The 17723-nt window shown below is 40.6% G+C and overlaps 1 protein-coding gene across 1 annotated transcript in view; it reads left to right on the top strand.

Moving 5' to 3' along the window:
* dsg2.1 (desmoglein 2, tandem duplicate 1) overlaps positions 1-17723 on the top strand; it is a 49519-nt gene that overhangs the window by 6146 nt on the left and 25650 nt on the right. The window contains exons 2-8 of the mRNA XM_080726600.1: positions 2224-2349; positions 5040-5198; positions 7614-7755; positions 12164-12330; positions 14875-15009; positions 16651-16836; positions 17513-17627. Of these exons, the coding sequence (XP_080582726.1) occupies positions 2224-2349; positions 5040-5198; positions 7614-7755; positions 12164-12330; positions 14875-15009; positions 16651-16836; positions 17513-17627 (1030 nt within the window). The remainder of the gene's footprint in view (positions 1-2223; positions 2350-5039; positions 5199-7613; positions 7756-12163; positions 12331-14874; positions 15010-16650; positions 16837-17512; positions 17628-17723) is intronic.

Raw genomic sequence — 17723 nt, 5'->3', positions numbered from 1 at the left:
CAAACCTGTGACTTTTCAGTGGGCCACTGTAGCTGTTTTCACATGTGAAGGTAAGATGCTTGAGTGTAAAAGAGTAAAATGATAGTGATAGTGATATTATAGGAACATATCCTACATGCTGATCAGTGTGGGATATGACCAAATGACCATAGGGGACTCCTGCTGGCCTGCTGGCCTAGCGGTCCAAGCGCATACCACATACAGGCACCAGCCTGTGTATGTGAATCCCCATCTTGATGACCTTTGCTGCATGTCAGTCCCCATCTCTCTCTCCCCTTTTCCTGTCCTATTTTCACTGTAATAGGCTACTATCAATAAAAGCAGAACAGTAATACAAAATAGTTAAAATAATCAGGACCATAGGTGCTTATTGGCTATTTTCGCCAAAGAGATTGGTTTAGAGAGAACAAAGGAGGGTGCCAAGTACACTAGACATACTTTAAAGAGTTAAACATGTCATCCATCTATTGTATTGTATTACAATTCAAAGGAGCTTTATTGGCATGAGAAAACATGTCAGTTGCATTGTATGTTGTAATCTGGTCCTGCAGCTCTCTTGCCCATGGCTCTTATAAAAGACATACCTATATCTTAGTGAGAATCAACTGTTTGGATGAAGGAGAAATAAATAAAAACAGGATTTCTCTTCTCACGGGTGTTAACTTGTTTACATACGGGAGGGTAAAGGGTGGAGTTGTGTCCACGCCTTCAGTGAATTCTTCCTAGCATTTAGTTGTTGCATAACAAATGACTGTTGCTTCAGTCAGTTGAGATGAGCAAGTCCTCATCAGCCTTGACAGGTTCATCTTTGGAAAAAAAGAGAGTGAGTCTATATGTCTCTGTGTGCGTTGCGTGGCCACTCGGCTTCCTCTTTCGGGAGAATTGTCGTGTATAACACGCAGTTTCACAGACAGAAGCTTAGTCAGCTGTGGCGATCCTCTCGCAGACTGTGTGTGTCTATGTGGCAATACTCTCACAGACTGTGTCAATCAGCGGCGTGCAACAGACCCATGTGAGTGAGTGTTACTAGCATGACACAGGGATGTGACTCACAGACTCACGGACATGAAGTGGACGTTTTCATACCAATTATCCCTTACTTAATATTTACAGGCCTCACTCCTTGGGTTGTTTTTTTGTCTCGGTACAAAAAAACATACATAAGATCAATCAAAAAATAAATGTGTAATACAGAAATGTCAATCACCTGGAAAGTATGTTAACATAAGCACTCAGTACAATAAATGACTCCATCATTTCAACATGGAGGTGATCAGCCTGTGGCACTGCTGAGGTGTTATGGAAGTCCAGGTTTGCTTTGGTAATCTGTATTGTTGGGTCTCTTCCTCTTGACAATATACTGTAGATTATTTGGGATTCAGGTCAGGCCAGTTGGCTGGTGGTCACTGGTCAGTCAAGCACAGTAATACCATGGTCAGTACACAAGTTACTAGTCGTTTTGGCCACTGTGGGCATGGTGCCAAGTCCTGCAGGAAAAGGAAACAAACAGCACCTCCATGAAGCTTGACAATGTACGGAAGCACACAGTCATCTACTGTTGATGCTTTGGTGTGATGCTGTAGTATGATCTAAAACAACAACAACAGAATATTTAGAATATGGAGATAAGAGGTTTGGCTGTGTTGACTCTGATGCATTGTGTTGTTTGTTTGTTCCAGGTCCTTCCAGTTGTGATAAGAGTCTAGTTTTAGTAGTCTGATGCATTGTGTTAATGTGTTGTGATGTGTTGTTGCGACTGTCTGGTCGCAGTTACTAGCAAAAACCTCCACCGGCTGTCAGTCCGTCCATCAGTCAGTCCGTCGGTCTGTCCGTCACGTCACACTTTTGCCCTACTCATATCTCCGCCATCGTTGCCCCTATCCATGCCAAACTTTGCACACACACTCCTTGGCTGCCAAACCACAACCTCATCTCTCACATGGCCCTCTTCTAGCGCCGCCATGAGGCAGTTTCTTGCAAAACACATTTTTGGGCACTGCTCCTACACATTTTGCCCTAAAATCACACAAATCAGTACACAGACAGTATGTCTAGACTCATTTCATCAACATGGATCTGTCCCATTTATCGCCACCATCAGATTCAGAGACTAGTTTTAGGATTCTGTTGCATTGTGTTAACGTGTTGTGTGTTTGTTCCAGGTTCTTCCAGCTGTGATAGAGGCTAGTTTTAATGTTGTATTGTGTTGTGTGTTTGTTCCAGGTTCTTCCAGCGGTGGTGGAGGCTTGGTTTGGCAGCGGTCTGCTGCGGAGGAGGAGAGAATGGATCATCCCTCCCACCAAACTGGAGGAGAACAAGGATCACACCAAGAAAGACTACATCGCCAAGGTCAGTCTAGAGCAGACAGTGGTTGTCGGCTCAGGTCATCCCTGTAAATAACCTTTTCATCCACGGCATGTCAAACGTGTAAATATTTTCCCCTAAGTATGTGACAGTTTTGCTTTTGAAAAATTAGTTAGGTAGGCCTATATGCATCTTTTAGTCCAACTCGTAGCGACTGGCAAGACTACATTAGGCTACTCGAGCATTTTAATAGGGATTGGGGAAACAAACGGGGGGAACCAAATCAAAGCGACGCCGCTTCTTCGAGTGGTTTCCGCGCTTTAGGCGGAAACCAAACGGCCTGTTGTGAACGAACACCAGGCTTTCCCCCAGAAAGCCTGGTAGGCGAGGTTAATACTACAGTGTCATACAAAAGTAGCAGATCTACAAGCTTGATCTGCTACTTTTGATGCTATTGAATCCTGAAAAGTAACAGTTTTGGACATAATTAGGCTTGTTGTTATTGTCTGCTGTGAATCTGTCTCTGTCTGTCTCTCTCTGATGAAGGTAGGTGGTTCAAGGGTTCTGCCCATTACAGGGGCTTGCTCATGGAGAGATGTCTGGGTTTCTGTTAATTAGAGCAAGTTGTGCTATATACAGTATGTAAAATGTACTTGACTTGTAAGTCAATTCCCTCTCCTCGCTGCATTATCAAACAAAGACAGATATGGCTATACAATGAAGCTAAAGATATAGATGGGATTCACACATGGGGTGGCATAGCTCAGGGTTAGAGAAACTGCCATTAGAGCACAGAAGGTTCCCATAGGGTTCCCAGTTCGAATCTGGGCTCCCCCCAGAGTTAATGGCAAAGAGTCCTTGAACAAGACCTCTAGTTGCTCCCTGTGAGCAGGTTGGTGCATGGTTTCCTCTGCCATCGGTGTATGAATGAATGGGTGAATGTAATGCATGCACATGCACAAATTATGTAAAGTGCCTTGGATAAAAGCGCTATATACAGTAAATGCACCATTTACACTAAAATAAAATAAAACTCCTTAATTGCCATATGTTGGCTTTTTCACTTTTATCTAGTGTTTTAATTAGTTTGTTTCCATAATTACACAAAAAAAAACACAAAAAGGGAAAAACATTATTACTTCAAGGCAGGTGCAGAGCTTACAAACTAAAGCAAACTTCTGAAAGCGTCCGACCTCAAACACAGCAACACATGAACTCACACCGATTCCATTACACCACTGATGGAACAGATGGAATGGAGTTATTGTAGGAAAAAAAAACACAAAGATGACTGTCAAACCGTGCCTGCACCGACATGTCTAGTCTGAGATATGAAGAAATAAAGTCTGAACACTTTAGTTGTATTGCTGAAAAGGCTCAGTTTTATTGCTATCAACGTATGAAGGACTCATCAAGACCTGATGAAAAATAACTGAGTGATCCAACAGCAATACAAACAGTGTGCAGACTTTATCTTCTTGTGATTCTGCTGTTTGTTGTGCATGTGTGAGCATGTTGTGAGCTTTTGGTGGCCAACTAAGTGCTGTCTTCAGGGTTATTGTACAAATATTGTTGGCATTAATTTAAGATCATATTCAACCAAGTATATCGTCGTTGTCGGGTGAAAACCTTGCATGTCCAAAACCGTTCATTTTGCATTTTTCATTTTTAAAATTATTTAAACTACTGAAAACAGCCGATCTACAAGCATACAACGCGTTGTGTGCTTGTAGATCGGCTGTTTTCACTACTTTTGTGCGACAGCCTTGTATGATGAAGCAGGGCTTTACTTTACGAAAGAACGCACACATTTGAAACTTGGAGATACGAGTTTTCTGCCCGACAACGACGATATGTTTTAACTGTTTTTTTATCTGTGGATTATACCAGCGTCAGTTACCTTAAGGAAATAACCACACCGATGGAACTTTGGACAAACACTAAATTCACATTTTTACACCTGTAAACCTGTGATGTGACAATAAAGTCGTTTCTGATTCTGATTGGTGTGATTGTATTGTGTTTCAGTTCTGCTCAGACAATGAGAACCTGGCTGGAGATATTTTTCGTCCATGCCTTACCCCTTAGCCTTAAACTTTTTTTTTTTTTTTTTTTTACTATTTTGAAAAACAGTTTAAAATATTTCAAATAGCCAATCTACACCAACACATTGTGAGCTTGTAGAACAGCTATACAGCCCGTGGAGTAGGGCATTAATGACTTGTGATTTTTGCAAGTCTCGACTCTAAAAAGTTGAGTTGAAGTCGACTTTATTGTTTGATGACGTCATCACATCATACACAACCCCCCAATTATTAACATTGTTTTCTCACGCAACTGTAAACAAACCAACATAAAGTTTAAGTGTATAAAGGGTATCTTCACATTTCTAAAGTGACAATTTAAGAACTTTTGTATACCTCTAAAATGGCAATTTAAACATTGTCCAAATTGTCAAATATATTGAGGCAGAAATTGTGAAAATAGCCGATCTACATGCTCAGAACGCCTCGCATCGCAAGGCGTTGTGGGCATGTGGATCTGCTATTTTCACAATAGAAAGTATTATTTTTATTTATTTTTTCAACTTCGACTTTCGACTTTCTCTGGTGGGAGTCGACTTGTGTAATGAAGTCGACTGAGTCGACTTGTCGACTTTTTCGTTAATGCCCTACCGTGGAGTACTTCCTGACGGGGGTTTTATATTTGTATTAATTATATTAATTATGTTTCAGATCCGCTCGGACAATGAGAACCTGGCGGGGGACGTGGAGTACTCCCTGACCGGGGTGGGGGCAGACAAGTACCCCTTCAACCTGTTCGTGGTGGACCCGGTCACCGGCTGGGTCACCGTCACCGGCATCCTGGACCGCGAGGTCATCTCTCAGTACAACGTAAGCAGTGTTGATTTTTAGTCGACTAAAACTATGACGAAAAATGTTTGTCGACTGCCTTTTTTTTCACTGACGAAAACTAAATAAAAACGAAATAAAAACTAAGCTGTGATGACTAAAAGTAAGACTATCGGTAAATATATTGACAATTTCGTCAACAAAATAAAAACTAGACTAAAACGTTAGGGAGAGACCAGTGGAGAAGAGAGTCATTTTATGTTTGGTTGCTCTCAGGTGTTGCGTGCTGAAAATAGCAGATCTACAAGCTCACAACGCGTCGCAGTGCTATGCGTTGTGAGCTTGTGGATCTGCTACTTTCAGCACACAACCAAGTGTAAAATCAGTCATTACGATGCCATCAAGGCCTGCCAAAATACATTTCAGTTGACTAAATCAACTGTAGATTTAGTCACCTAAAATCCTATGATATTTAGTCAACTAATACTTTTCAGGTGACTATGACTAAAACTAAATGAAAATTTGCTCTCAAAAACAACACTGAACGTAAGTGACTTACAGTATATCATTCTGAAGAAGACTGTGTGTCGAAACATTAAGCTATTATAGAGCCTTGACTGGGAGTTTTTGCAAAGTCACAGTGAGTGTGCAGACTTCAATTGTTTCCCCTTAATTCACTGTTGGTCCTGTACCTGCCGGCCAGTAGATGTGCCAGTTTTATCTTTGAGCAGTGCTAACTACATCTGGCTTTGTCTGTTTGGCCCTGTTTGTCTGGACTGTGATTGGTCAATTGGACTCATTGTTTGTTTGATTGATTGATTGATTGATTGATTGATTGATTGAAGACTTTATTAGAAGTTTGCATAGAAAAAGGTACAGTTTCATGATGGTACAGTTCACTGGTACAAGGTCAACTAAAAGGAGATCCTAGGAAAGCACTTGGCTTATTTACACAGGAAACCATTGAAGTATCTCCTATAACATTGAATGACAGACGGATAGAACACAATACTATGCAGTAGATATAGTAAAAAAAAAAAGTAAATAAAAATTAAATAAACAGTGCAAAAAAATATATACAGTAGGTAAATACAAAGAGGGGTCAGGGGAGGCTGGGCTAGGTTTGTTATTGCCAGTTGCGAATGGCTGCCGCCTGTAAGTGGTTTTTCAGGGCGATTTTAAAGGATGCTAAGGAACCACACTCCTTTAAGGCCTTTGGTAGGGCGTTCCACATTTTGGTTGTATAGCAGAAGAACGAGTATTGGCCAAGCTTTGTGGGACACTTAATGAAAAACTACAATAGTTTTTTAAATAGCACCACTCACTTCACACTGGGTGTGTTTCTTTATTTCGCCTTTAATTCACTGTCGGTCCTGCACCTGCCATCCAGTGGCAGCAGGTACTACTTACTATGATTACTATCAGAACAAAGAGCATGAACTTAGAGCAGCGTTAATAATAAGCAGGACGGAGCCCATTGGGCGGCGGCTTGCCTTGGCATAGACGTCTCACCAAGCTTTGCACAAACGCCACGTGAAAACCGGGCATAAAGATTGGGCGAAGCCCGGAGCAGATGCCATGTGAAGCCCTGCAAAGTCCCCACAACAAGCCAGTTAGGCCTTCAGGAAGCCCCTCAGACCCCAGGTCAAGCCGCTCAGCATGCACGCCTTTTCAGTTCTCGTAAACCGTAGGTTCCCCTCAGCGCTTTTTGAGACCGCTTTGTCTATCGCCCTCCGAGTTATGGCCCTGACAGACTTGACACACAGAGATTTGGTGACTTATAGATAGATATATATAGGTTTACCACAGGTAGTAATGGTGTCGTCCTCTTCTCAGCTGTCAGGTATCGCCAGGTACAGAGATATTAATAATATTTAAAAAATCAAACCTCGGTTCGAAGTGAAGCGGTGAATTTTTATTCTATGTGTTCTAGAGCTATGAAATCTGTGTTCTGGATCTATACTTTCTATGTGCTCTAGTTCTATATTTTTATGAATTCTGAATGAATGAATGATTTTGTCTGGAGGGCCAAATTGGCATGTGAAGCTTGACCAATCCTCAATTGGTCAAGCATGCACGGGACATGTACGGGACAGACAAAACTGACCAATCACAGCGCAGGGATGCACAGGACAGGTACGGGACACACAAAGCCACACCTTGGAAGCGGCTTTCACCGCTTCAATAATGATAATAATTGCCAGACCCATGAAATGGGTAGGCCTACATAAGCAAATGTCGGTCTGTCCGGGTTTTCTATATAAAGGGTATATATGATGATGACATGCCTACAAAAGGCATGATGTCATAAATGATGATGACAGACAGGGGGTCTGGCACAACCAGGTTGACCTGGTCTAGTTAATATAATATCTCTCAGCGGTCAGGTATTGCCAGGTCCAGAGATATTAATAAAATAATAATAATAATAATAATAATTCATATACTATCTCTCAGCTGTCAGGTATTGCCAGGTACAGGGATGGAAGGCCTGCAGAGAAAGACATTGACCTGAGGATCAAGGTTGTGGATGAGAACGACAACGCTCCCGTGTTCAGTGTCATCCAACACCAGACAGTGCCTGAACTCAGCGCTAAAGGTATGGAAATGTAATATACATGTTCACTTCACTATGTCTAGCATAGAGCTCTAAAGGTATGAGAGTACATGTTCACTTCACTATGTCTAGCATAGAGCTCTAAAGGTATGAGAGTACATGTTCACTTCACTATGTCTAGCATAGAGCTCTAAAGGTATGAGAGTACAGGTAGCATAGAGCTCTAAAGGTATGAGAGTACATGTTCACTTCACTATGTCTAGCATAGAGCTCTAAAGGTATGAGAGTACAGGTAGCATAGAGCTCTAAAGGTATGAGAGTACATGTTCACTTCACTATGTCTAGCATAGAGCTCTAAAGGTATGAGAGTACATGTTCACTTCACTATGTCTAGCATAGAGCTCTAAAGGTATGAGAGTACATGTTCACTTCACTATGTCTAGCATAGAGCTCTAAAGCTATGAGAGTACATGTTCACTTCACTATGTCTAGCATAGAGCTCTAAAGGTATGAGAGTACATGTTCACTTCACTATGTCTAGCATAGAGCTCTAAAGGTATGAGAGTACATGTTCACTTCACTATGTCTAGCATAGAGCTCTAAAGGTATGAGAGTACATGTTCACTTCACTATGTCTAGCATAGAGCTCTAAAGCTATGAGAGTACATGTTCACTTCACTATGTCTAGCATAGAGCTCTAAAGGTATGAGAGTACATGTTCACTTCACTATGTCTAGCATAGAGCTCTAAAGCTATGAGAGTACATGTTCACTTCACTATGTCTAGCATAGAGCTCTAAAGGTACGAGAGTACATGTTCACTTCACTATGTCTAGCATAGAGCTCTAAAGGTATGAGAGTACATGTTCACTTCACTATGTCTAGCATAGAGCTCTAAAGGTACGAGAGTACATGTTCACTTCACTATGTCTAGCATAGAGCTCTAAAGGTACGAGAGTACATGTTCACTTCACTATGTCTAGCATAGAGCTCTAAAGGTACGAGAGTACATGTTCACTTCACTATGTCTAGCATAGAGCTCTAAAGCTATGAGAGTACATGTTCACTTCAACATTATGTCTAGCATAGAGCTCTAAAGGTATGAGAGTACACGTTCACTTCATTATGTCTAGCATAGAGCTCTAAAGGTATGAGAGTACATGTTCACTTCACTATGTCTAGCATAGAGCTCTAAAGGTATGAGAGTACATGTTCACTTCACTATGTCTAGCATAGAGCTCTAAAGGTATGAGAGTACATGTTCACTTCACTATGTCTAGCATAGAGCTCTAAAGGTATGAGAGTACATGTTCACTTCAACATTATGTCTAGCATAGAGCTCTAAAGGTATGAGAGTACACGTTCACTTCATTATGTCTAGCATAGAGCTCTAAAGGTATGAGAGTACATGTTCACTTCACTATGTCTAGCATAGAGCTCTAAAGGTATGATAGTACATGTTCACTCCATCATGTCTAGCATAGAGCTCTAAAGGTATGAGAGTACATGTTCACTCCATCATGTCTAGCATAGAGCTCTAAAGGTATGAGAGTACATGTTCACTACATCATGTCTAGCATAGAGCTCTAAAGCTATGAGAGTACATGTTCACTCCATCATGTCTAGCATAGAGCTCTAAAGCTATGAGAGTACATGTTCACTCCATCATGTCTAGCATAGAGCTCTAAAGGTATGAGAGTACATGTTCACTCCATCATGTCTAGCATAGAGCTCTAAAGGTATGAGAGTACATGTTCACTTCACTATGTCTAGCATAGAGCTCTAAAGGTATGAGAGTACATGTTCACTTCACTATGTCTAGCATAGAGCTCTAAAGGTATGAGAGTACATGTTCACTTCAACATTATGTCTAGCATAGAGCTCTAAAGGTATGAGAGTACACGTTCACTTCATTATGTCTAGCATAGAGCTCTAAAGGTATGAGAGTACATGTTCACTTCACTATGTCTAGCATAGAGCTCTAAAGGTATGATAGTACATGTTCACTCCATCATGTCTAGCATAGAGCTCTAAAGGTATGAGAGTACATGTTCACTCCATCATGTCTAGCATAGAGCTCTAAAGCTATGAGAGTACATGTTCACTCCATCATGTCTAGCATAGAGCTCTAAAGGTATGAGAGTACATGTTCACTCCATCATGTCTAGCATAGAGCTCTAAAGGTATGAGAGTACATGTTCACTACATCATGTCTAGCATAGAGCTCTAAAGGTATGAGAGTACATGTTCACTCCATCATGTCTAGCATAGAGCTCTAAAGGTATGAGAGTACATGTTCACTCCATCATGTCTAGCATAGAGCTCTAAAGGTATGAGAGTACATGTTCACTACATCATGTCTAGCATAGAGCTCTAAAGCTATGAGAGTACATGTTCACTCCATCATGTCTAGCATAGAGCTCTAAAGGTATGAGAGTTAGGCCTGGGGCGGTATCGACATTTTGTTACCGCGATTACCGTCTTCCCATTTACCGACGGTACTGCGGTAATTACCGCACCCCCGTATCTATTAATTAAGGTTCGGCGATAAGCCAAAATATTGCAATCATCTTCCCTAAAGTCGCCTCTCCACAGTGGAGAGGCGACACAGCCTGACCGCCCGAGTTATACTTCTCCGTACAGCACAGCGGGTATGGCTTTGAAAGGAGCAGATCTACAAGCTCACAACACATTGCATCCGCGACGCGTTCTGAGCTTTTAGATCTGCACTGTCGGGTTACCATAGTAACGTAGGCTAGCTAGTAGGCTTTTCAGACACAAACAGCTGTGTGAACAAACCAGAAGAGGACGGGTAGTCAGATCGTGTACAGTGATTCTGTAAACTCACGTCACGTCTCAACTCTCAAATCCCAGTGATTGAGTGCTGCTATACAGGTTTTAGTTACAAGACTTGACAGAAAAGGTTATAAAATCTCCGACGCGCCGCCGAACGGGCACAACGTGCGACGCGATGGAAAAAGTAAAATAGTTTCATTTTCGGTTTTAGTCCACGCGGCCCGCGCTCCGCGCTCCGCCAGTAATCCGTATGAATAAAAAAAGATATGCCACAACACAAGGTATATATTAACATCCTTGTGTCGTGTGGATTACAAAGAAAGTTTACGCTGCTCTGTACTCCTCTACGCAGGCAGCAGCAGTGACTGTCTGTGTCTCTGAGAGTGAGAGTGACGTATGTGGCTTCCAAACTGTGGTACACGGCCCAGAGCAGAGCGGCATGGAGCGCATGCGGTCCTCGCTTCTCCCCTGTTTTAAAACTCGCTTGTTTTCCAATAAAAAATAGACTTTTTTTTTGTCTTTTTTTACCGCGGTAAGCACACTGACACCGCGGTAGACCTCGGTTTACCGCGGTACGGCGGTACGGCGGTTACCATGTCCAACCCTAATGAGAGTACATGTTCACTCCATCATGTCTAGCATAGAGCTCTAAAGGTATGAGAGTACATGTTCACTTCACTATGTCTAGCATAGAGCTCTAAAGGTATGAGAGTACATGTTCACTTCACTATGTCTAGCATAGAGCTCTAAAGGTACGAGAGTACATGTTCACTTCATCATGTCTAGCATAGAGCTCTAAAGCTATGAGAGTACATGTTCACTTCATCATGGCTAGCATAGAGCTCTAAAGCTATGAGTACACCTTCATTTCACACATGTCTATCCTATTCTTATAGACTCCTGACTGTCATAAACTGTGAGGCAATCTTTGATGGAATACGTTAAATTCAATGAATGTCAGCTGTACAAGCTTCATGAATAGAAATTATTTCTGAATGATTTTGACTGTAAAATGTTGGCTTCAGACAAATTAAAGGAAACCGTTTCAACCATAGACAGCCTGTCAACCAATTCTCATGATGACCCAAACTGCCCAAGCAGAAACTATGCTCTTTAAATACCGCAATAAAAACATTATTAAAAGACATTATTAAAAGATAGTGTTTATTCATACGCTTGTCCACCTGGCTCTCATTGACTTGCAATGCATTCCATCACACTTGGGGTTCCAGTTTGTCTACCAGGTGTGTGTCAGTGGAGCAATGCTAGGTGTAGAGCTTTCTGATCCTTCTGTACGTTGCCTTGGTTTGGCATGCGGATATTTGAGCTCATACACCCTAGAAACACCCTGGAACACCCTGAAGCATCTGCTGTTTTTGCTGAATGTTTGCCTATTATGAAATGCACAGCATACGGAGCCGACATGTGCTTAAATTATGACAATACAACCTTTTAGTGTTTGGTATCTTCTGACCTGTCTGACTTATGTTGAGTTTTTCAACTGTTCATTGTAGTTGTGGATGTTAATGGCTTGTTTAACTCAGTGATTCAGTATTAATGGTTTTGCGTGTGCATGTGTGTGTGTGTGTGTGTGTGTGTGTGTGTGTGTGTGTGTGTGTGTGTGTGTGTGTGTGTGTGTGTGCGCGTGCATGCAGATACATTCATAATGCAGCTCCAGGCTACAGACGCAGACGAGCCAGGCAACAACAACTCCATCATCGCCTACAGCATCGTAGACCAGCAGCCCCCTGGTGGTGAAGACATGTTCTACGTCACCAAGGATGGAAAGCTCTACGTCAGGAAACCCACACTGGACAGAGAGGTAGGACCAATAAGGTTGAACCTTGAACCTTGAGCTACAAGCTCACAACGTGTCGCAGTGCGTTGTGAGCTTGTAGATTGGCTATTTTCAACATGCAGCTAAGTGAAAATCTGCCATATTACGACACCATCAAGGCCCCTCCAAAATACATTGTAGTCAATCTAAATCTGTGGATTTAGTCGACTAAAATGTGATGGTGTTTAGTCCAGGAGTCTTCAACGTTTTCAGGCCAAGGACCCATTAGTTGAGAGAGAGATGAAGCAGGGACCCCCACAACCGTTTCAGAAATTCCATATAGTTTCATCGTTTGACAGCACAATCATCATCGTGTATTTTGGATTCATGTCAATTTGTGTTTTCAGATATTTAACCACTTGAACCGTCAGTACGTAATAAACTTGACCTTTCACTCTGTACTCAGTCTGCTCTTTTTCCCCTCTACACCAAAGCTCTTTGCCAAAAATAGCCGATCTACAAGCACACAACACCTTGCAGCGCGAGGCGCTGTGAGCTTGTAGATCTGCTATTTTTGGCTAAAGTTCTCAGAATATGGACGCTAGGGTTCAAGTGGTTAATATAAAAAAAGGAGAAAAAAGGTTTCTATCTCTCAAAGATTTGGAGGACCCCCTCTAGTAACTCTGGGGAACCCCTAGGGGTCCCGGACCCCCTGTTGAAGACCCCTGTTTTAGTCGATTAAAACTAGAAGAAACGCATACCATTTCAGCTAAACAGAATGTTATTTATTCAAAAGACTATGCCTAAAACTAAATCAAAATTTGTTTTCAAAATCTACACTGCTTTGTTTAAAACTCATGTTGTTTCTGCTATTCAAACATCTTTGAATATAGGAGGCTTTGCTTGGATCCTTATTATTTCAGACATGCTTCTGGTAAAACAGATTCTGCACTTTTTCAGACATGCCTGCCTGGTTAGCTCAGTCGGTGGAGCATAAGAGTCTAAGGGCTCTATTATGATCCAGGACTTATGCCTTATGCCTTAACTTCTTTGCCTTTTTTTACTATATAGACATATTTTGTTATATATATTTCAAATAGCTGATCTGCAAGCTCACAACGTGCATATGTAGATCAGCATTTGAAGTATTTAAAAATGTTTTTCAAAATAGTAAAAAAAAGGCAAAGAAGTTAAGGCATAAGGCATATAGAGCCCTTAATCTCAGGGTCATGGTTTTGAGCCCCATGCACTTAGGGGCAGTCGTTGCCTTTTAAGAGAATGGGAGTGTTGGTCCGAAACATCATTTCCATCTCTAGATAAGGTGCTCTTCAGCTACACAGAAATGACCAAGTGCAGATAATTGGTGGTGCACTGCCCTCTACAGGTTGAAAATGGCAACACTCCAATCCTATAGAGCATAGCAGCAGAAGTGGTTTACTGGGGTCACTTAAAAATCGCCCATTCATTTTTCCCATAGACTTTTACAAAAATATTTATAACAATTATGTTATTAAAGCCTCGAACAAAGCCATCCAGGATGGCAGTGAATCATGACCATACAACCTTTGATCCTATGTGAAAACTTATTTTAATATTTCATTATTTGATATACTACATTTAATAAATACCCTTTGTTTAGCGATTTTCAAAACGTTCTTTTCATAGAAACAAAGGTCTCATTTTCCATGATTCACTGCCATCCTCGATGGCTTTGTTTGAGGCTTAACACAATTGTTATAAATATTTTTGTAAAAGTTTATGGGAAAAATTAATGGGCGATTTTTAAGTGACCCCAGTAAACCACTTCCGCTGCGATGCTCTATTGGCAAGAAAACTACTATTTACTTTAGGTGTCAAAGGTTAGGTGCATCACAAACTGGACTGTGGTCACACACTGGGTGATGATCGTCTATTTTCGAAAGATAAAAACATTTAATAAAAATCAAACTCAAGAAATAGTACATTATGCATAACGAGTAGGGCCTACTTTAAATATGCCCTGATGCCAATACTTTTACTCAAGTTGAGCACAGGCATTTTTACTACATTGTGGGTCATTACATTACACTATAAATGTATGTGAGTAGAAGGTTTTTCTTCGACCATAATGAACAGTTTCTTTCTCCACGCAATCAGGCATGCATTGCTATGCACTAAAGTAGAGGCGATGAACTCTAATTAATTCAGTTTCAATACTGTTTTTATATGGGTAGGGTTATACTTTTTTCTACGACTTTATATAGGATTTATTTATTCAGATCGGTTATTTAGAATATATATATATATATATATATATATATATATATATATTTTTTTTTTAATATATATATATATATATATATATACGGTATATATATATATATATATATATATATATATATATATATATATATATATATATAGTATATATAGTATATAGTAGAGTATTTTTCTGGACTGTTTCTTTTATTCTTTTATTGGGTTTTGCTGTCTGGAAATGGGAGAAACATAATCTTTTATTTTATTTTTATTTTTTTTCAAACGCTGCTTGCAGATGGAAACATAACAACAAATAAAGCAATCTTGAATCTTGTGTTGTTTGAATTCCAGCTCCATGACACGTATACCCTGACGATGCAAGGAGCCGACCTGAACGGCCGCCCCGGCGGCCACACGGGGAGAGGGAGCGTCACCATCCACATCTCTGACGTCAACGACAACCTGCCCACCCTGGAGAAAGAACAGGTACGTTTGGTTGATCATAATGTCCTTATGGTCGGGCATAGATAACCTCCTATCCCCATATTTCAACCTTTTTTATGTAGCCTGGCAGGGCCAGACTATTAGAACTGTGTAGATATTAGTCTGGAATCTCTGTGTGTAGCCTGTAATTCAAGGGCCCGGATTAGAAAAGATGCCTCTGGTGATAAAGCCGCCCCATATTTGCATACAGGGACCTGATTGGTTCCTCACTACTTTGGAGGGAATGAAATCCAATCACAACTGAGCGGTGCCAGACCAAATCTTCCGAGGGCAATGTGTTTTGTTGCAATGGCAGATTGGTCTGGTTTCCAGGCTATTTTTTAATGGTCTTTGTGTAATGCCTTACTTCATTATACTTCAGTGTCACACGAAAGTTCAAATCTACACATCTACAAGACAAGTTGCTTGTGTTTGTACATGCATTGGCCAGAACCGAAGGTTTCACATGCCAGTTTAACAATTTTGTAAGCCTTTAAAATTGACAGCAATAACGATGCGCTCACACTGGCAGATACAAAAGATGCAAAGCTACACAAGTTGAAACCAGCTCAACTTTTTTGTACCCTAACTTTGTAGCAGTTGTAAACGTCATATATAGCTTGTCACTGACTTCCATTGTAAAAGAATGGTAGCCTGTGTTTTTTATAGCTACCAGTGTGAACGCGGCATCAGATAGATTAGTCTAGATACAAAAACCTTTGAAACCTATTCATCATGTATTGTAGGGTATTAACGACTTGTGATTTTTGCAAGTCGACTCGACTCAGTAAAAAGTTGAGTTGAAGTCGACTTTATCGTTTGCTGATGTCATCACATCACACACGACCCCCCAATTATTTTGGGGGGTCTCCAGATGATTAACTTAATGTGAAACATTGTTTTCTCACTCAACTGTAAACAAAACAACATAAAGTTTAAGTGTATAGAGGGTATCTTCACATTTCTAAAGTGCCAATTTAAGGACTTTTTAATACCTCTAAAATGGCAAGTTAAACATTGTCCAAATTGTCAAATATATAGTGGCAGAAATTGTGAAAATAGCCGATCTACATGCTCACAACGTCTCGCATCGCGAGGCGTTGTGAGCATGTAGATCTGCTATATTCACAATAGAAAGTTTTTTTTTTCAACTTCGACTTTCGACTTTCTCTGGTGGGAGTCGACTTGTGTAATGAAGTCGACTGAGTCGACTTGTCGACTTTTTCGTTAATGCCCTAATGTATTGTGTACCTACAGTATGAGGGCAGTATATTTATAATGTATTATATTTATTATACAGTATGAGGGCAGTATATTTATAATGTATTATATTTATTATACAGTATGAAGGCAGTATATTTATAATGTATTATATTTATTATACAGTATGAAGGCAGTATATTTATAATGTATTATATTTATTATACAGTATGAGGGCAGTATATTTATAATGTATTATATTTATTATACAGTATGAAGGCAGTATATTTATAATGTATTATATTTATTATACAGTATGAGGGCAGTATATTTATAATGTATTATATTTATTATACAGTATGAGGGCAGTATATTTATTATGTATTATATTTATTATACAGTATGAGGGCAGTATATTTATGATGTATTATATTTATTATACAGTATGAGGGCAGTATCGTGGAGAACACCCAGGGAGTGGAGGTGATGAGGCTCAAAGCTGTGGATCTGGACCAGGTGGGGACAGACAACTGGGCGCCCGTCTACATGATCCTCAAGGGCAACGAGGCGGGCTACTTCAGCATCACCACCGACCCCGTCACGCACGAGGGCGTGCTGATGCTCGACAAGGTGCACACGCAACACACACTCACTGTAATGTTTCTATAAACAATGAATGAGACAGTTACTGCACACACACATATACGGTAGTGTCATATGGAGTGATGATTTTATATTGGAAATATAAGCACTCTAAAACTGAAGTTGATCAAAATGATCTTTGTGGGGTGTTCTAATAATAGTTACCTACTTCCTCCCGAGGGGGAAATTCAGTATTTTCAGCCCAACCCAGCTGCTTCGCTGCCCACAAGGAGCGTGTGAGCAATTAGGGGTTAAGAGTCTTTCTCAGGGACACACATCGTCATTGCTACCCTGGCCTGGAATCGATCCCCAAAATGCAAATTAAAGCATGATTTATGATTTATGGCTATAAAATATTACAAAAACATTATTATTTTTTTAAAATTACATTTTCCTGTGATTAGGACTCCTACAACACCATCTGATTTTTTTTTTTGGCCAGTAGAAATTAATTTGGGTCTTGCGGGGTTAATGGATGATGTCAGGGCATTCCACATTATGATGGCATAGACAGAGTAGTAGAATGAATTGTGTGAATACACTCAATTCAAACACTCTACTATAGTAATGAATACTCACAATATTAGCTAGATTAGATTTGATTGTATTGACTTTAATTGATTCCTCCATAATTAAATGGTCCCTGTCTGTCCTCGACCCCCAGGCTGTAGACTACGAGGACGTGAAGGACTTGGAGCTGGGCCTGGCCGTTAAGAACGTTGCTGCAGCGTACGGAGGAGGGGGGGTGGTGTTCGGACCGGACGGAACGGTCCTCACAGGTACGCACGCATTAGTTTATTAGAGGTTACTGTTTAGATCAGTGGTCTTCAATGTTTTCAGGCCAAGGACCCCTTAGTTGAGAGAGAGATGAAGCA

This window comes from Nannobrachium achirus (genome assembly GCF_963921795.1).
Source record: "Nannobrachium achirus genome assembly, chromosome: 1".
In the NCBI taxonomy this organism is placed as follows: domain Eukaryota; kingdom Metazoa; phylum Chordata; class Actinopteri; order Myctophiformes; family Myctophidae; genus Nannobrachium; species Nannobrachium achirus.
Note: the sequence above shows the minus strand (reverse complement) of the source record. Positions and strands in the feature narration are given on the sequence as shown.